The 21,108-nt window shown below is 41.4% G+C and overlaps 1 protein-coding gene across 2 annotated transcripts in view; it reads left to right on the top strand.

The window, feature by feature from the left end:
• The first annotated feature begins 2,927 nt into the window (after positions 1-2,927).
• The window catches only part of LOC116968788 (cytoplasmic dynein 1 intermediate chain 2-like), a 32,534-nt gene continuing 14,353 nt past the window's right edge, over positions 2,928-21,108 (top strand). The window contains exons 1-7 of one of the 2 annotated variants that reach the window (XM_033015644.1): positions 2,928-3,043; positions 5,477-5,594; positions 7,127-7,244; positions 11,721-11,811; positions 17,813-17,872; positions 20,163-20,278; positions 20,915-21,010. In XM_033015644.1, coding sequence (XP_032871535.1) covers positions 5,487-5,594; positions 7,127-7,244; positions 11,721-11,811; positions 17,813-17,872; positions 20,163-20,278; positions 20,915-21,010 — 589 coding nt within the window. In that variant the 5' untranslated portion in view covers positions 2,928-3,043; positions 5,477-5,486. The remainder of the gene's footprint in view (positions 3,044-5,476; positions 5,595-7,126; positions 7,245-11,720; positions 11,812-17,812; positions 17,873-20,162; positions 20,279-20,914; positions 21,011-21,108) is intronic. The other variant, XM_033015645.1, reaches the window with a different exon arrangement.

Here is a 21,108-nt window from a genome sequence, read left to right as displayed (position 1 = left end):
AAGGGCCACATCTAACTCCCTCTTAAATATAGCCAATGAACTGGCCTCGACTACCCTCTGTGGCAGAGAGTTCCAGAGATTCACCACTCTCTGTGTGAAAAAAGTTCTTCTCATCTCGGTTTTAAAGGATTTCCCCTTATCCTTAAGCTGTGACCCCTTGTCCTGGACTTCCCCAACATCGGGAGCAATCTTCCTGCATCTAGCCTGTCCAACCCCTTAAGAATTTTGTAAGTTTCTATAAGATCCCCTCTCAATCTCCTAAATTCTAGAGAGTATAAACCAAGTCTATCCAGTCTTTCTTCATAAGACAGTCCTGACATCCCAGGAATCAGTCTGGTGAACCTTCTCTGCACTCCCTCTATGGCAATAATGTCCTTCCTCAGATTTGGAGACCAAAACTGTACGCAATACTCCAGGTGTGGTCTCACCAAGACCCTGTACAACTGCAGTAGAACTTCCCTGCTCCTATACTCAAATCCTTTTGCTATGAAAGCTAACATACCATTCGCTTTCTTCACTGCCTGCTGCACCTGCATGCCTACTTTCAATGACTGGTGTACCATGACACCCAGGTCTCGCTGCATCTCCCCTTTTCCTAGTCGGCCACCATTTAGATAATAGTCTGCTTTCCTGTTTTTGCCACCAAAATGGATAACCTCACATTTATCCACATTATACTGCATCTGCCAAACATTTGCCCACTCACCCAGCCTATCCAAGTCACCTTGCAGTCTCCTAGCATCCTCCTCACAGCTAACACTGCCCCCCCCAGCTTAGTGTCATCCGCAAACTTGGAGATATTGCCTTCAATTCCCTCATCCAGATCATTAATATATATTGTAAATAGCTGGGGTCCCAGCACTGAGCCTTGCGGTACCCCACTGGTCACTGCCTGCCATTGTGAAAAGGACCCGTTTACTCCTACTCTTTGCTTCCTGTTTGCCAGCCAGTTCTCTATCCACATCAATACTGAACCCCCAATGCCGTGTGCTTTAACATATCCTTCCTCAGATGCAATGCCCAGAACTACATAGAGTGCAGTCTGAGCCTTATTGCTCTCTAAAATAACTTCCACTCTTTGGCAATATTTCATAAGCTTTTGGATTTTTTTAATTCTTTCTGACCATTTATTAGACATTACTGTATATGGATCCCAAAATCTTTCTGTTCCTCCATTGCTTCTATCTTCATGCTGTTTAGAAAATGGTCTGTTATATTTTATATAATATATATATAAATATTTGTCAAAAATCCCATCGGGAACTCTATTTGCTTCAATGTTGCACACTTACTTTATCAATGCCTCGTTGCAATTTTTTACACCAATTTCATCTCCTAGTCTGTTTTCTTGCTGTCATCAGCAAACTCAGATTTACTGTTTCAGTCCTTCACCTACAAATAGCTTGCCCTACCAAGAACAACTTGCATTGCAGTTGGTTATCCTGTCTGTTACTGAATGGATAGCAGCAGGTAAACTAAAATGTATCTGAAAGTGGCATTCCCTGCAACACATGTAGAGAGAGTGGGAAAGAAGATAGGTGGTATGCTCATCTTAATTAGTCGGGGTATTAAGTATAAGAGTCAGGAAATCATGAAGCAGCCTTTTAGGACTTTGGTTAGGCTACATTTGGAGTATTACGTGCAGTTCTTGTTGCCGCATTACCAGAAGGATGTGGAGGTTTTGGAAAGGGTGCAAAAGAGGTAATCCAGAATGATGTCAGCATTAGAGGGTATTTGGAACGACAAGAGGTTCGACAAACTTGGATTGTTTTCTCTGGAAGATCGGATGTTGAGGAGAGACCTGATAGATGTATATAAAGTTGTGAGAGGCATAGATAGGGTAGACAGTCAGAACCTTTTCCCTCAGAGCGGAAATGTCAAATACTTGAGGGTATTACTTTAAGAAGAGATGGACAAAGTTTGAAGGAGATGTGCCGGGCAAGTTTTTTTACACAGACAGAGCTGGGCACCTGGAACATGCTGCCAGCAGTTGTGGTGGAGGCAGATATGATAGCTTTTAGATAGGCATGTGGATATGCAGGGAATTTTGAGATATGGATCGCTCGCAAGCAAATGAGATCTTGGCATCATGTTCGGCACAGACATTTTTCTGTATTGTTCTATGCTCTATTTTAGATAGACAATAGGTTGCATTCATGAGGCAGGCAATGCGTCAGATGAAAGGTTGCATTTATGAGGCAGGCGATGCATCAGATGAAAGGTTGCATTCAAGAGGCAGGCATGCATCAGATGGCGGGTTGCATTCATGAGGCAGGCAATGCGTCAGATGAAAGGTTGCATTCATGGGGCAGGCATGCATCGGATGGCGAGTTGCATTCATGAGGCAGGCAATTCGTCAGATGAAAGGTTGCATTCATGGGGCAGGCAATGCATCAGATGAAAGGTTGCATTCAAGAGGCAGGCAATGCATCAGATGACGGGTTGCATTCATGAGGCAAGCATGCATCGGATGGCGAGTTGCATTCATGAGGCAGGCAATGCGTCAGATTAAAGTTTGCATACATGGGGCAGGCAATGCATCAGATGAAAGGTTGCATTCAAGAGGCAGGCAATGCATCAGATGGCGGGTTGCATTCATGAGGCAGGCAATGCATCGGATGGCGAGTTGCATTCATGAGGCAGGAACATATCAGATGGCGGGTTTGCATTCATGAGGTGAATGGTGGTGAATGAGGTGAATCCATTCAGATGGTGGGGTTGCATTGATGAGGCAGGCATGCATCAGGACAACCTTTTGCCAAAAATCTGTCACTGCTCAGAAGGAAAACTTGGGGGGGAGGGGGTGGGGAGGCAAATTTTCATTCACATCATCAGCCAGACGTGGACATGCCAGAAGCCAGCAAGAATGAGAGACGAGGGTTTTGGGTGCAAGTGCGATCTGGACGCTGCGAATCTGCAGTGGGCACGGCTGCGCGCGGCGCACGCCGGGATGACATGAGCCCAGAAGCTGGTGCTGCGGGTGCAGGCGTGAGAGACAGAAGCATCTTCCTTCCCCACACACATATACATGTTCACAGCAAAGGTCAGTTATCTTTCAATTCACGATCGAATACATAGCGTTCAATAGCGCCAGGTATTAAGCAAGTACGGCGCTTTGGAAGATCGCATTTTGGCTGATTCTTCCAATTGCACCTATTTTTTTTTTTTTAAACGACAGCGCTTGCGAGTGTTAGCTATTAATTAACTATTGATTCACTTTAACCGGACCTATTCTGAGAAAAAGATCATTTGCAATCGAGTGTTTGCTGGTAACGATTTGAAGTGATGGCTCGCGATGCTCATCTGTCAAGGAGCGGACAACAACGCCCCGGGCCGCGCTAATTGGTCCGTCGGTGGGCGGGAGTATGAATTCCGCTTGCTGGTTGGCCCGTGGCCGTGTCAGTCACAGCGATGTCCCGCCCCCACGAGCGGGGATGACGGCGCTTTTCTCCTCCAGGGATGTTGTTCCAGACTCGCACAAGAGGGGAAATAAATAATAGCCGGGCGTGGTTTTTTTTGGACAATGTTTTATTTGCCCGAGGTTTTCAAAGGGCGTAACGTTATTCGTGGCAGTAGTAGCAGAGGAATTATCGACCGAAACTGGCTTTCAGTCTGCCTGAACTGAAGCCCTTTCTATTCCAAAAGATAGACACAAAAAGCTGGAGCAACTCAGTGGTTTAGGCAGCATCTCTGGAGAGAAGCAATGGGTGACGTTTCGGGTCGAGACCCATCTTCAGACTGAGAGTCCGGGTAGAGGGAGTCTAGAGATATGGAAGGACAAGGTGTGAAAAGGACAGATCAAAGCGGATGTTGCTTACAAGGAAATGTAGAATGGTTCATTGTTGGCTGAGGGGAAGGTGACAACGAGGCATACAAACAGTAAAATTAATCAGGAGGACAGTGAAACTAGTCGGAGAACTAGGGTGGGGAAGGGAGAGGGAAAGGGAAAGCAAGGGTTACTTGAAGTTGGAGAAATCAATGTTCATACCGCTGGGGTGTAAGCTGCCCAAGTGAAATATGAGGTGCTCTTCCTTCTTTTTATTCCTGTAGGAAGGAACTACAGATGCGGGCTTCCACCAAAGATAGACGCAAAATGCTGGAGATACTCAGTGGGATGGGCAGCATTAAAATAAGCGTTTCGACGAGAAACGTCACCCATTCCTTTTCTCCAGAGCATTTTGTGTCTATAAGAAATCCCCTGATTAAGTAAAGTTCATAAATTTTAAATTGAAAGTAGTTATTTGGAAAAAGATATTTAAAGGATGTAGGCTAAATGATATTTTTCATGCTGTCGTGTTCTCCATGTTCATTGAACCACATCTCCTCAGATTGTTGTGCAAGATAATTATAATAAGTTATAATAATTGAATGTGGCACTTGGATCATTTTTGAATATTTTGTTGTACCAGGAACCTCAGACTGCGGATGAATCAGTCAGAGATTTGTTGCCTCTTTTGATTGAAATCTTGTGTTAGGCAGCTTATATTTCAACATGGCTACTTCTGTCATACATTTAATTAATGCTGTTTATGGTTTGGAGCACCTTATAGAAAAATAGGTGCAGGAAAATGCCTTTTTTAGTAGTAGAGTACACAAAGAATTTGGGGGAAATTGAGCCTGAAATGAGACAAGTGTATCAATAAAAGCATTGCTTGTTACTAACAGATGTGGTAGTGACTCATACCAAACAATCCATTCCAGCTGAATCACTTGACTCTCCCAAATTGGAATCCATTTTCTACTCATAGAATGACACAACACAGGAAGCTGTTCAGACCTTGCTGGCTCCAGCAGATGAGTCTGAATTAGTCCTAATTGACCACTCTTTCTTGAAAGACTTGCAATTTTTTCACTTTATTTATCCAATTCTCTTGGAAGCTGTTTTCACAATTCTTTCAGGCAGTGCAGTTTTGGTCTCCAAATTTGAGGAAGGACATTCTTGCTATTGAGGGGGTGTAGCGTAGGTTCACAAGGTGAATTCCTGGGATGGCGGGACTGTCATATGCTGAGAGAATGGAGCGGCTGGGCTTGTATACTCTGGAATTTAGAAGGATGAGAGGGAATCTTATTGAAACATATAAGATTATTAAGGGTTTGGACACACTAGAGGCAGGAAACATGTTCCCGATGTTGGGGGAGTCCAGAACCAGGGGCCACAGTTTAAGAATAAGGGGTAAGCCATTTAGAACGGAGATGAGAAAACAATTTTTCACACAGAGAGTTGTGAGTCTGTGGAATTCTCTGCCTCAGAGGGCGGTGGAGGCCGGTTCTCTGGATACTTTCAAGAGAGACCTAGATAGTGCTCTTGAAGATAGCGGAGTCAAGGGATATGGGGAGAAGGCAGGAATGGGGTACTGATTGTGGATGATCAGCCATGATCACATTGAATGGCGGTGCTGGCTTGAAGGGCCATATGGGCTATCCTGCACCTATTGTCTATTAATTATACAACTGGTTAATTTGTTTTTTTTTTCAGGTGTGCTACTATGGCAGACAAGAGTGAACTCAAAGCTGAACTGGAACGGAAAAAGCTACGGCTAGCACAGATCAGAGAAGAAAAAAAGAGAAAAGAGGAGGAGAAGAAAAAGAAAGATGTGAGTTTGGATATTGTTGGCCAATTCAGAATACCATCCAGCATGTCATAACCAGACTTGAAAGAGCTGTCTCGAGCAGCTTCTAGTCTGTGTCTTGATCCCAATGAGTGACATTGTCAGTATAGGTTACTGGATACATATCGTTTGATGGGTAAATCATGATCATTTTATGTTCTGAAAAACCTAACTATCAGCTGCACTGGTTCCTCCATCTGAATACTCCACATTGCAGTTGCATAAACTACTGTCTTCCACATAATTATGGGTTCATATAGCACGGATACCTTGACCGCCATGTCTATGTGCTGGATAATGAAATGGTGATGGAGGCAGATACGGTAACTACTTCCAAAGGGTATTTGATCGATAATAGAAGGGAACATTTTGCAGGGCAGTAGGGAAGTGGAATTTATTAGATAGGTATTGCATAGAGGTAGCACAGATAAGGAGCCCATGACTTCTACACTGTTAGATTCTATGACATAGCAGTAATTTTCTTGGACTTTTTCTAGGTTAGATGTCATCTGTTGGTCTTGTTTGGTCAATCTCCCATTTAAAATTCATGGTTCAAAGTTAGCTTGACAAGATATTAATAAGGCTATGTAAGAGTGAAGTGCTGTTGCTAATTTGCAGGGATGACAGCTGAAGAAAGGGACAAATGTTGAAAATATAAACTTTGGCAGAACATCCCCACCCTCCTCTTTGTGGTTTAAAAAGAAGCAAATGAAATCTTAAACATATAATGGTTGGATTTGTTAAAAGTGGTGTCACTTAGCTAGCCTGTTAACATTATATTTGGGAGCAACACTAAAATGGGGAGCACAATACAAAATATAGAGCCGCAGATTTGGCAATTAAAATCAGCAATGCAATTGAGCATACAAATGACCAAATAATTTAAATTCTAACAATCCTAAATGACAAACATAAAAATACAATTAAGGCAACATTATGAACAGGGGGCATCAGGTTGGCTTCCTAAAAATAGCTATAAAAATGCACATATACATGCAATGGAAGCCATTTATCCAAATGAGTTCCTTAACTCCATTCATGTCCATTTAACACGCCCATGTAAAAATTGCCCCGCATGCCTGTAACTGCTCTTGCCTAATTGTTATATTGTATCAATGTGGGAGATCTTCATTTTGCAAGGTCTTTTGCAATATGGCCTTCCCACATCTTTAAAGAGGGCCAGGAGAGTGATGGTGGATTCATAACTTTCAGTGTGGAGATTCGGGAAAATGGAAGGACACAGAATCCGTTGGTAAATACTTGGGTTCTGTCCTCCAGATGACAGGTTAGGGGGTGGGTGGATGGCATGGGGAGAGGATTACAAACTCAGAAATGTGGTATAAATGAAATCCTGAATATGTTTTGGTGTGAATCAAGTTGGCTGAATTTAAATGAGTTGCAAGCACATCTTGTTTTAAAATTATGTTTGAAAGTGTGATATGTGTTAACCTGCTGTAAAGGCCTTGTAGAGATACTGTGAAAGCATCATCCAGTGAATCTTATTCAAATTCTTTCAGGGTGATTTCAAGAAAGAGATCCCTTCTGCTTCACAGGCTGAGTTGGATCTGGAGAGAAAGCGTAAAGAGACTGAAGCATTACTTCAGAGCATTGGCATAACGACAGAGCCCTCCATGGGTGAGTCAATGAAGTGCTCCAAACTGGGTTACAAATCAGTTATTGTCACCAATAGTCTGGAACACGTAATTTTTCAAGTGGAAATTGGCAGTGTAATTTGTTATTGTGATCAACCAAATGAATCTTTACTTTTCTTTTCTGTTTTGCTTCCATCTGCTTTTCAAATTGGCCTCTTTAATATGAATAGTGCAATTTACAGATTCTCTAGTGTAGCCTAATTTGGGAGTTTGTGAATTGCACGCAGATCACATGCACAAATGACTGATTCAGAAAAGTGCCTTCATTTTGAGTTCCTATCAACACTTTTTATCTATCACAGTTTGTTGACGTGGAGACTTGTCAAAAATGGTCGTAACTATAAAAAGACAAAAATGTTGGAAACACTCAGCAGGGCAGGCAGAAACCGTGGAGATAGAAACAATTAATGTTTCAATTTGAAGACCCTTCTGACAAAAGTTTTTTTAACAATTTCTGTTTTTATTTCAGATTCCCAGCATCTGGACTTTTTACAATTTGCATTAGCTCTTTTAAAGTATGATTTTTTTTTAAAACTTGGAAAGAAGAGGGTCAGAATCTAGGACAAACTAGCATTCTCTAAAATCATTCAGCACAATGCCTGCTACAAACTTTCTTCAGTCTTACAGTTAAAAGTTGGATTTTAACCCAATAACTCTCTAGCTATGGCATACGGCTTTGTGCCCTTGCTTTACTGGGTTATTGGCATATGCTGTATATCCTTATATATATGGTATATGCCTGCAGTTCTCTGGATTTTGTGGACACCATACTTGTATGACAGGATTGAGTTGTCATCAATATGTCAAATTTCTAAGATAAGATAAATATCAGTCATTTGTGTTTGTCAAATTAATGTCCTGTTTGCCACAATTAGATATTAAAAAAAATACACAAATTACATAGCATTTAAGGATAGTGGAGATTTCATAATGTTTTGGCCTATATCCATCCCACAGCTACCAAAAATAAATAACTGGGCTAAGCCTTAAATTAAAAGAAGTGAATTCAAAGAAGGGACACACCCCGAAAGAAGATTTGGCGGATTTCATTCAGCTCCCTTCAGTGGTTGATCCAGTAAGATCACTGCTAATCTGTATCATAACTCTGTTTATATTTTGCTTCCATGTTCTTTCATTCCCCTACCCAACAAATGACTGACAAATAGAATTGTATTGGCTAGGAAAAAGGCTAAATGATATTTGAGAGGGTTAGTATACTTATGGGCTCAATCTTTTCTGCTTTTCCCCTACCTCATCCCACCATTTCATCAGTGGTTCTGTGGTGTAAGTTACCTGATTGTGCTCTTACAGTTTTAATTGGTAATTCCATTGTTACATACTATATCCATCCATATTCGGTAGGTCTTATATTTAATTGGATCTTCTTCTTGCGAATGAAACATAAATCAAAGGAATAGTTAGATCTCAAGCCGGGTGTTGAGCAACCAGGTTGTTGTCTCTGCCTCAATGTCTGCCAGGCCATGAGCTCCATTTGGTGGGTGGTAGAGCGGGCGCCCAGAGATGACATGGTTGGCTGTCTGTTGTTCTGCTCCACATTCACAGGCTGGGCTCTGGCGGAGTCCCCATCTCCACACGCTGGCATTGAAACGCCCAACTGTGCAAAATTGGATGCAAGCAAGCAAAACGCTACCTCTCTTTGTGTTCCCTTGTTTGCTCAGTTGGATTGGCATCTAACATTCAAAATCTATTGGGGTCCTCTAGACATCAAGTAGCCTGTGCAGAAGACTAAACATTTTCAGATGAGCTGCTGCCTCCTTTCATACCCCCTGACCACCCAAGTTGCAGTAGGCCCACTGAATAGAATGAGACTATTCAGCCTATCAAATCTATGTCAGCTCTGAGAGCAATCCTATTCATGCACTTATTTCCCTGTAACCTATTCTTTCTCCTTCCGTTACGGTTATTGCAGTGACGTTGCACAATGAAATTGTGCTGCATCCTGAATGTCAGGTCTCTTTCTCATCAACAAGGAAACATCCAAATGTTGAAAATGTTGTGGATGAAGGGAATAATAGTGTCTGACTAATGTGAAAAGGGCTCTTTGAAGAGATCTCTCAGGGTAGTTAAAGAGAAACCAGTATACCTGGACATTCAAAGGTACCAACAAAAGGTTGTTACAGAAAATCAGGGCTCGCAAGGTTGGAAGGGAGTAATATCTGTGTATTAAGGACATAAAATGGAGAGTAGAAATAAGAGGATCTTTTTAGGTATGCAGATTATTGAGAACAGGGACCATAAAGATCAGCAAAATCGTGACAAAATGAATAACAGTGAGATGTAATGTAGGACATTTCCTAATGATATAAAACTAACAGCAAAAATAATCCATGTAAAGAATCTGCAAATCAAGATTACCATGTTAAGAGATTGGTCAAGACAATGGTAGATGTGGGGGAAATGTGAGGTTATGCACTTTGGTTAATGTTGGCTGAGTAGCAATTTCACAAGAAATTCTATTTCCACACCTGGTACCTGCAGCGCAATACGGAGGATGCAATAGTGTCATCTTTCTACTTGGGTAACAAGAATGCTTTGAAAGAAAATTTCCTTCTGCAGAATGCAGTTTGTGTCTAAACCTCACCCTCCATACTTATCAATCAGCTTAGATGGGACTCTCTTTCAACAATATACTTCAGCTCTTTCAACTAAAACCAACCAAAAAGTAAAGATGGGTGAACATGATCCATAACGTGCAAGAATATCACAGGGGAGGGGTGAGGGCTGTAGTGGCACAACCATAACATTCTGCATCGCAACAGTGGCCTTTGCAGAACATTGACCTATTTCATGATTCTGCAGCTGCCACACAAAGATTATGGATGTGTAGTCAAACTCCACCGCGTGGATGATGATGGAGATTGTTGTCCAGTCCAACTGAATGGATACCAATGTTGTCCCACATAGGCCCACCCGCCATCTGTCATGATCGCAACATCCTTTCCGATGGATGGAAAATGGCACGAGCAAGACTGGTCTCCCCATTCACAGAAATTTGGTAAAATGACTGTGTTGAAAATCACACCAGCTCTCTTGGGATACACCAGACATCATCTGTACAATGGAAAGAACTGGAGGGCACATACAATGTAGGAAAGAAAGACCTTGGCACTTATTCCATATCAGAGTTCCCACGCTTCCATCTCTTAAATCAGTGGATAGCCCTTCACAGAATCCACACAGACCATGGACAACATGGCTACCTACTCCACTTTGGAAGATGCTCCATAATCCAAAATGGGACTATGGCCATGAGTCTTGAACCATGGAACACATTGCTTCAACTTGCCCGTTAAAATTTGTTGCAGGGGGCACCTGAAATCGAATTTGTGTTTTTTTTTTAGTGCGCTAAACAGTGTTGCATAGAGCGCTAATGTGCAATTAGATCTCTCGCAAAAAATCATGATACTGACCAAAAAATACATTTATAATCTAGCACAATGGCAGTTTATGCCCAGAATCATGCACCAAACCGGGGCCTGTGCGGTTCCCAATCAGAGCTGCATGAAAAGATTACTGCTGCTTCATTTTTGCTGTGCTGATCACTGGGAAAGGTGTTAAACCTTCATGGAACTCCCCATGGTGGTCACAAAGCAGCTACATAGAAGACTGCCTTGGAAGTGATGGAAAGGACTGGAAGAGGGAAATTGTGTGTGTAATCCCCTCCACCACCACCACCACCATTACAATCATCTACTCTGAGCCTCATATCACTGTGTGGTGTGGGATGATCAGCGAGGTAGAGATCACTGTATGTGCTTTGTGTAGAGTCCGCAGCCAATGATGGAACAACCCATGATGATTTATTATAGAGACCCTTTAATTCATGTCTCAGATAATTCCCAGACAGGATCAGTCAGGTGAGCTTTGCTCAGGCCTTGCCTCAGTTGCTGGAGTGATGCGAGGAATTTGGCGCCGCTACCTTTCCATCTTTCCCCTTTATTACTTAGCAACTCCTCTCAAAAATAACCCAGAGGAGAATGTGTGGGCAAATGGTTTGGATGTGTATTTTCAAATAAACAGGAGATAAATCATTTTAGTAGGAGGCTTTACAATTGCAAACTTTTCAAAAAATGAATCACATGATTCTCTGTGAGATGGGCTGAGTTTTTAGTTCAGAATCAATAATTAGCTCCTGCGGACTATCAGCAATATACTTTGACCTCTACCGCTTGCATTGTGTTGTACAAGTTTATCACGAGTTGCGCTATTGGACCTATCTTAAGCTTGCTATTGCAAATGTGGATTCTGCTTTGAACAGCCTTTTAACAAATGTTATTTTCTTCCTTCTCTGTGTTTTTGTTTTCATTCCTTTTTTTCTGTTTACTTTCACCATAATGTTTTTATCTAACAATTCATATTTTATTTAATTAATAAACATCGTTAATAGTGCAGCCACTGCGGACAGTAACTGGAGACACCTGTTTGTTCAATTATTTAGTCCATTCTCCTATTTCCCCATCGAACAAATCGCTGGGAACGCCAAGTGAATCTGAGAGCCAGGAATCTGTGGAGGGCGCAGTTGGAGCCCGGTAAGGCAATTCTAAATTTTAATCATTTTTGATTTTGTAGTTTGTCTTTTTCAGTTTTAGTTTTAAACCATCATTCCACATAATTCCTTTTTACTATCAAATGTATACGTAGCCAACAGCTAACAATGAGATGAGAGAATACAATATTTCAGTCTTTAGGGAAAATACAATTGCACTTTATTGTGGGCCCATTGATAGCCTGTGGTTGTCATGTGTTTCATCATGTTCATCGCTGGAGGCAGAAGAAGTCACATTAAATTTAGTGGATTGTTGAATCAAAACTTGGCAATTGTTACAATAATTTGGATCGGGCTGATACCTATTTCCTGCTGGAAGCATTCCCCTTCAGGTGAAGCATAACATGAACCATGTGATGGGAAGCCACGAGGAAGGTAGTTCGTGATTTGAGTAGGAAGGAACTGCAAATGCTGGTTTACATCGAAGATAGACAGAAGATGCTGGAGTAACTCAGCGGGTCAGGCAGCATCTCTGGATTCAGACTGCCTGAAGAAGGGTCTCGACCCAAAACGTCACCCATTCCTTCTATCCAGAGATGCTGCCTGTCCCGCTGAGTTACTCCAGCATTTTCTGTCTATCTTTGTGATTTGAGTCATTGGAACTTTTACTTTATTTTAGATCTCAGGATAGGTCTTGCTTGGTTAGGCACACAGTCTAGAATCATTGCTCATTGTACCGCCACACCCATACTTCCCGACACCAGGGATGAAGGGCTGATTTTTTTGCCAGCCCTCAGCATCTCGGACTTGAATGACAGCTAGGCTACGACTGGCAAACTGCAGAGGTCCCAGCTCCCATCTCACCTCAGTTGGGCTTTAACAGCCAATAAAGGAGTAGGGATTCATCTTCTATCAAAACTGTCAGTGATTGGAATAATTTTTAGATGTCTCTAATATTCAGACAAGTTTTAACAACTATTAAAATTAAAGTAACTAAAGAAAAATATATTGTTTGTGTTTTTAAAAAAAAAAGACAAACCAAAAACTTTAGCAGGTGGAGTATCACTCTTTCAGTCCAGATAAAGGGTCTCGGCCTGGAACGTCGACTGTCCATTTCCCTCCATAGATGCTGTCTGACCTTCTGCCTGCAGCTTATTGTTAGTTACATATTTGAACATCAGCAGTCTCAATTGTCTCCAATTCCTAATGTTTTGTTTTGATATTATTACTATTCATTGACGCTTCACAGGCTGAGCCAGCCTTTAATTGTCCATCTCTAATTATGCTGAGAAGGTGGTGGCGAGCTGCCTTACTGAACGACTATAGTCCTTGGACGAGCTTACCATTACTCAGTTGAATGGGTCTGAATAATTGAGTTCTTGCCGCATAACCTGGACATTATGGCCTTTGCCACCGCTTGTCAAAACCCAAGCTTAGAAACTGGACCGCCAAGATGTGGAGGAAGATAAAGAAGTGCACAGGAGTGGAAAAACTGGTAGAGGAAAGGAGGCTGCAGCATAGCTAGTCTATATTTACGAAATAAATTCTGAGATACCTTTGATGCAACTTATTATCTCATACTCCTTACCCCTGTTCTATCACTGAATGTCACATTGTCCTCTGAAAGCACAAACAACTGAATATTCAATTCAATTCAATTCAATTCAATTTATTGTCATTTGGACCCCTTGAGGTCCAAACGAAATGTCGTTTCTGCAGCCATACATTACAAAACAAACAGACCCGAGACACAACACAGTTTACACAAACATCCATCACATCGTTGTGATGGAAGGCAAAAAAACTTATCTCTCCACTGCACTCTTCCCCCCCATGTCAGAGTCAGAGTCAAAGTCAAAGCCCCCGGCTGGCGATGGCGATTGTCCCGTGGCCATTAAAGCCACGCCGGGTGATGCAAGGTCGCGCACCGGGTCTTGGTGTTAGAGCCCCCGGCGTGCGCTCGCAGAGTCCCGCGGCCATTCCAAGCCACGCGGGGCGGTGATGTAGGCCCCGCTCAGGTAATCTTCAACCCCGCAACTCGGGCGGGAGAAGTCGCCGTTGCGGAAGCCCCGAAAAGCGGTCACCCAGCAGGGACCCGCGGGCTCCCGGTGCCGCCGTCCGCCAAACCTGCAGTTGCAGCCTCCGAATCTCCGGAGGTCGGGTGGCAGCAGCGTCCACCACCGCTCCACCTGCTCCGGACTCGGCCAGCCCCGTGACGGTGAGTAGTCGGCAGCTCCGCAGCTGGAACCCCAGGTCGTTCCTGTTGGAGGCCGCTCCACGTTGCAGCCCCAACGACAACGGAGACCCGACAAAGAAAAGGTCAGGTCTCCCATGCAGGGGAAAGATTTTAAAGTTACCCCCTCCCCCCCACACACATACCCCAACAAAAAAAATAACAAAAACTACATAAAAACGAGACAAAAAAAAATAAAACACAGACGGACTGCAGAGGCCGCTGCTGACGAAAGTCGCGCCGCCCACTGAATATGTTCACACAAAAATAATCATCTTTATGGACTCCTTTAATGTCTGTCTACTGCACACTTTTGCTGTGTCTCATCTCCTTCTGTTGCTTATCAGATGTTGTAGTGTAAATGATGAAAAGCTCCTGGTCATCATGTGAGGAAACTGCAACTGTCTTTGGAGAGCGAACTCAAGCAACTAGAAGGGCCATCTCCAGACTGAAGCATTTCAGCTGAGATTAAAATTATCTTGTTTGGTCTCCAACTAAGGGCACTGGTGGAGCAGTAAAGATGGACATCTGCCAATGTGAGAGAGGGCACTGGTTCGTGCTCCATTGCCTAGAAATTGAATTACACACAGATCACGTGTGCCAAGCAGGTGCTGTGTTTTGCGCAAAAGCTAAAATAAGGAACTTTCTCACTGGAGAAAATAGTGCAACATTTGTGGGTGTTTTCACTGATGGGTGGGGGGGAATGCTTTTTCACTCTAGCATAGTTTTCACCCGGACTACGAGTTAAAATAAATCCTGCACAGTTCTTGCTCTGAGAAGCTGCTTCTTTATTGCTGGGGATCGTGGGAAGTAGGTCACAGCCTCTGAAAATAAACTCCGTCAATGGCAGCCACAACACAGCAACCATGAAGGTGAGGTAAAACATGTGGGGACGGTTCAGCATGTGTGAGCCACTAACTCCTCTACCATTCCCCCTCAGATTGAGTACCATGCTGCGTTTTATGAAAGCCTGCAATGGGCATTGAGACCGAACAATGATGCAATAAGTATACGCAGCATGGAACACTTTCCGGCATTAAGGCTGATATGCGAGATGTTCACGTTGATGGCATTATCACATACATAAATGTTGTCAGAGAAACAGCAGTCACCCAGGGCTGAATAGACAAGGAAGTGCCCAGTTCAGTCTCGCAATGGATGGGACTTCCATCCAAAACATTTTCTGTTGTCTTATAATGCGCAAAACAGCTTTTAATGCGCAATTTACAAATTGCACAGTAGTTCATACCCAAACTGGCACATGGGTTCAATTTCCAGGGAGATGAAGTCACTGGCACGCTCCCAGAATGATACCTCATCAATTCTACTAATCTGTTGAAAAATAAATGGAAAGACTGCTGTGATGCTCTGGAAGCCTCTTTGGCATTCAGAATCCTAATGGAAGCAATGTGAGTTTTCCCATATAGCTCTGGGATGCAATATAATCTTCATCATACATCATGGTGGGTCCCACCAGCGCACGGATGGAATGACCAACAATATTGTATTGGCTCTGGGCTCTCAAGAGTCAAGAGTGTTTAATTGTCACATGCACAGGGACCAACCGGAACAATTAAATTCTTACTTGCTGCAGCTTTACAGGCACATTAACGCAACAAAACAATGAATAAATATACAGTAACATCAATTAAATCTAGATAAACCAAGCTACGATAGTGCAAGACAAAGTACACAGTGCAACCCTAGTGTAAAGTCCATTGTAGTTTGTTGCTGAGGTGGGGTTGTGGTTTGTGTTGTGTAGTGTGGTTCAAGACCCTGATGGTTGGTTGGAAGAAACTTTTCTTGAACCTGGAGGTCATGATTCTCAGACACTTGTACCTTCTTCCCGATGGCAGCAGCAAGAAAAGAGTGTGGCCAGGGTGGTGTGGGTCTTTGATGATATCAGCTGGCTTTTTAAGGCAGCGTTTCCTATAGATCCCTTCCTGTTGATCTCTGCTCAAAATCGTCTGCCAATCGTCTAGACTCCTTCCCCATTATTCTTGAGAATTCTAACCACAAAGTATCAGTGCCCTTGTGCAGCGTGGCACATCAAAAGCCTCATCTAAATACTCTGCAGCAGAAGTAGGGTTCAGCATTGCCCCCACACAAGCCCCCACTCTGTCCTCTCCTCCCCGCGCAGACCTAACTCCTACACGCTTATACCTGGTGGGCACTGTGATCACAATAAACAATGATCTGATTAAAAATAGAAAGCACTGGAAACACTCAGCAGGTTAGGCAGCATCTGTGGAGAGAGAAGTACAATTCATGTTCCAGGTCGATAATCTTATCAGAGAACATGAAACATTAATTTAGTTCCTTTCTCTGCAGATGCTGCCTGACCTGCTGAGTAGTTCCAGCATTCTGTATTTTTTTTCCAGAATATATAGCATCTGAATTTTTTTTTTTGCCTTTTGTATAATTGAACATTCATGGCATTTATGATTTTTTTTCTCTTATGAAACTGTGAAAGATCGAGTGGGTTGATGAATTAGTTATTTATCCAAATTGAATCAAAAGAATTAACAAATACCAGAAATGTTACTTTAGTGGTGCTTATGTATATTCTCCTAAATTTAAGTAATCTTATTTACACAATAACATTCCATAAATTGCCTTGAAGTATTTGTTTTGTTTAGATTTTTAACTAATATTGTTTTTGAACATTGATAGTGCTGAATAATTCAATGATCCATGCATATTTGGACATGAGATGTAACTAACCCAGAAGCTGAATTCAATTGCTTCCACAGTATGTTAATTTATAAAGTGGTACAAGGGCTAAAATGCAACCTGCCACCCCCTTCTAGTCTGACCTTTCCATGAGTCCAATTGCACAATGTTCTTGAGTCTGAATATTTTTGAGACATTATGTGAAGTCAGTTGCCCACATCCCAGAAATAAATAATCAGTTTAAAAGTACAGAAACTTGTGTTGGGAATGCAGTCCCTAGTGGTTGCCAATGACTTGTCTACCCTCAAACTCCCGTGGGTTCTGAGGTGCCAGTGTGGGATCTGCAGACTGGGAAATGGTGCCCTCCTTGTGTAATGTATATGGGGGGTTCTGTGTCTCCCAAGTTGGCCAATTTGTAACAAAAAGAGTATTATATTACTCTTGACTCCACGTGAATTTTTCCTGTTTACATGTGGCTTGCTGATTGGGACTGACTGAATGTAACTAGAGTTTCTATGCTGGGGGAGGACACTAACGTTGGTTTGTTGGTACTCCCAATGGATTTGGAAGATCTTGTGAAGACTGCAGTACAAAGATATGCCTGCTGTCGGTAGTCCAGGTCTCTGAAACATAAGAGGGCAGCAACCACTCTTCCCAGTTGACCATGATTGCTGTGTGAGTTTGAGGTCCTGATCTTCAAGCATACTTTACCTCAGATGGCCAAAGGCTCTGCTGGTACACTGGATGTGATGGCAAATGTCACCTCTTTTTCCGGTGTTAAGAGGCAGCTCCTGAGATATACAAAGTGATATATAGATATATAGATATAGAGATAAGTAAATACAGAATGTAGAATATATTTCAATCTCCAGTTCAGTCAAAATGCACCTACATCAATTAATCGAATATTACGCAATAGCATTAACTCGTTCTGTTGGTAAGATCATTTGTGTCTCACCTAGTTGTTTGGTATTGGAGCTGGCTATATCTAGTATTTTATTATATCTTTTCAAATCTACAAAAATCAGGCAAGGCCAGTGGATTTTTCCACGATTACAATTGTGTCATCTTATTTTACTATGAATGAAACTAACCTTTCACTTTTCTACTTCACGGTTTACTCTGCTAACTTCATCAGGACGCTGCAGTGGGATACAGATCTATCTGTGCTTCAACTTCAGACTGATTCTGAAATGCGGTATCTATCCTCTACTCCATTCTGTTGCTAACCATAATAGTTGACTTACCGGCCAGGTTTGAAAACAGAATTCTCATTAACATGAGCTAAATGGTAAAATTACTTAATTTTTTTCTGTTGAGGATTGAAACATTTAGTTCACGAGATGAGAATTTTTTTTAAGGGCTAAAATCCAGAGATCTTCTGTGACTTAACAATTAGCAGAGGCATTTAGTACTGAGAAATGTAAGGAACATCATGAAAGAGGCAAGTTAAGAAGATGATAAAGGTGAAGGAGTTGACCATCAATGGAAGTGTGTTTATTGTTTCGGGAACAAAGGTAAATATAGACCGGTTGAAGTGTCCAAGGAGTATGACGGCAAACCCTTGAGACGGATTCTGTAAAGCATTATTGATACTGCAGATCACTTAGTGTGTCTAGATGTGTTCAACAAATCAATGAAGTGACCAAGAATATGGAAATGATTCAAGAGAAAATTAAGCAATGTGATTTTAAACCCTTTGAGATCCACCTGATTGTTCCTGGGGTATTGGACACTGATATTTCAAAAAGTCATATTTAATGTCTTGTGCATTTACTGGTTCTTTCAAAAATCACATAAATAGAAACAAAGTGTCTGATTAAAAAAAGAATTACCATGAAGATCAATGAAGATTGTTGTTTATAACAATTCTCATTTTTGTAATAGTATTGTTTCAGAGAGGCATATATTAAACAAAGTATTTTTTGAAGGAGGTACATTTTATCATCTGTATTCAGCAGGTATTATAGAGACCATGAGCAAATCTTTGTATTGAATATTCAACTATCTAAAGTGGAATAATCGAGATTTGATAATTGCTGAAATGCTGTGATTACAACACCTGGGTATTCTGCTGAGATTTTAATTGTTTCACCTCGCATATATTTAGGTTTTGGCAAATTGATTGGCAATTAGGTTTAACAATTAATTTATTCATCTTTAATAAATAAATGTGCATTTAGAGAAGAAACATGATGGGAATTAAATGTTATACTGCGCTTTGCCTCACACATAAACAATTCCTGGTGTGATATCTAGCCCTTATTTATCCACTAATTGTTTAATTATCCTTTAATTTGAGTTGGAGAATCTGTTCTGCCTCTGCTACAAAGAAATTGATGGAAGTTAAAAATTGGCAAGTCTACAACAGGTGGGCAGTTCACTCCCAAACATGTACAGTCCAGGCTACGAAGGGGAAAACTACCTCCAGTAATTCAAGTATTTCTATACACTTGTAGTAGCTACAGTAATTTATGTTAAGATCCTCCCATATTTGATTATTACACAAGTGTATCTCTGTCCTCTTTTTGTACATATGTACATGTTAGTGTTATACACAATGTCCTATCCTTGCTACTTTTTACATATAAATCCTACTTGTTCAGTACAGTAAATCAAACAGCCACAGGCAAAATATCAAGACAAGTGCCAGTCTTCCTCATGGAAGGTAACTGAAGAAATTGGAATCAGTATTTATTTTAAAACAGTTTATAATTAAGTTCATTGTAATCATGTTTCAAAAAATATTGTTAATATAATCAGAAATTACAGGACACTCTCACAAAAGTATAGTACTTGAGGTAGCAAAAGCATCAATAAATGTCACTTTTACTGCATCACTGTACTTACATTCCTGCACTTTGCTAAAGGCCTCAAGGACTGGTTTAGAAACGTTGAAAATAAAAGATGGCTTAAGTCTGCTGGTTTAATAGTGTGGCTTCTACAATAAAATATTCTGCATATAATCTGTATGTTATTGGCTGCTCAGTGCATGTATGATGTATTGGGGCTCTCAGTTCAGCAATAGTTGTCAAGTAATGGTTGGTTGGTGGCATTATAGAACTGGAACCTCCACTATTTGCCAAAATAGAGAAGACACTTATTAGTGGATATTGAAAATGACTGCATAATTATTGGTCTGTATATATATTGTACAGCAAGGTCCTGACAACACAAATGAAGACACTTGCAATGCAAATATAAAAAAAATGAAAAGTTTAAACACTAAAAACAGAAAATGTTAGAAAAAGCAGGTCAGGCAGTATCCTGTATATGATTGTGTAGTTTCATTCACTGATAAAAGAAAAAATGTAAAGTTTAAAATAATGCAACAAGATTTTCTGTCCTTTGATGACTCTGGCAGATATTAAGAATGTGGATATTGGAGGTTCCAATTTGTTACCATAGAAGCATAGCATCTTCAAGATTGAATGTTGCTTTGTTACTCATTGTACCACGGCGACATTAATTTATTAACCCTTCTGTAGACATCACCTGCAAAAGCTGGGAATAGCCAGAATTACCCATGTGGATATTGCACCCTGTGAACGTCTTGCGCACTGTAAGGAAACACAGACACCAGTGGTTGCTAACCCAGATGAAGGTAGGCAAAGTTCAATCACCTTCCAGTAATTTTTGTTACAATCCAGCCATAGCCATTCAAATCACACTAAGGACTTTAAATTCAAAGAAAAATAATGACCAAGCCAACCTTGGGCTGATTTGTAGATTTCTTTGCATCCAATACACTGGGCCATGCTTCATGTGCGGGGCAAAGTATTTTTACACTGGAACGTGCTGCTGGGGTGATGGAGGCAGATACAATATTGGTGTTTAAGAAGCATTTAGATTGGCTTATGGATATGCAGGGAATGAAGGGATATGGATCACTTGCAGGCAGAGGCGATTAATTTAACTTGGTATCATGTTCGGCATAGACATCATGGGCCTGTTCCTGTGCTGGACAGTTCAATGTTCAATTGCCAAAATGGTGCAGGCTCTAAGCACTGATGGAAAAGGACGAGTTTTTCAAATTGCTGCCATACCTTACAACACACAGATATGGGTTATGTTAAGTTCAACCTAAGTCATTCTATTAATTGCATTTGGATTCACATTTTGACTATAAATTAAGCAATTCATTGATTTCAAGAGGATAGTAGATAAATCTGTATCCTGTAAATCAGTCTTCACATCTTGTGTGTATTGATTTGCTGCTTGATGTCATTACTTACTGCAGAAAAACAGGAATCAATGGTTCCCGCGACAGCTTTAACTGAAGCAGAGACTGAAACAACTGAGGAACCCCAAGAGGAGAGAGAGGAAGGGCATCAAGGTAACTGTTCTCGTACATTTGGGCCACATTCAAGCTTTCATTATTATGCACCTCGGCTGGAACAAAGTTATTCAAGGAGTACCTACCAGATTAGCAGA

This window comes from Amblyraja radiata, chromosome 46, assembly GCF_010909765.2.
Source record: "Amblyraja radiata isolate CabotCenter1 chromosome 46, sAmbRad1.1.pri, whole genome shotgun sequence".
NCBI classification, from domain to species: domain Eukaryota; kingdom Metazoa; phylum Chordata; class Chondrichthyes; order Rajiformes; family Rajidae; genus Amblyraja; species Amblyraja radiata.
The sequence above is the reverse complement of the archived record's forward strand: the minus strand, read 5'-3'. Positions and strand labels throughout refer to the sequence as shown.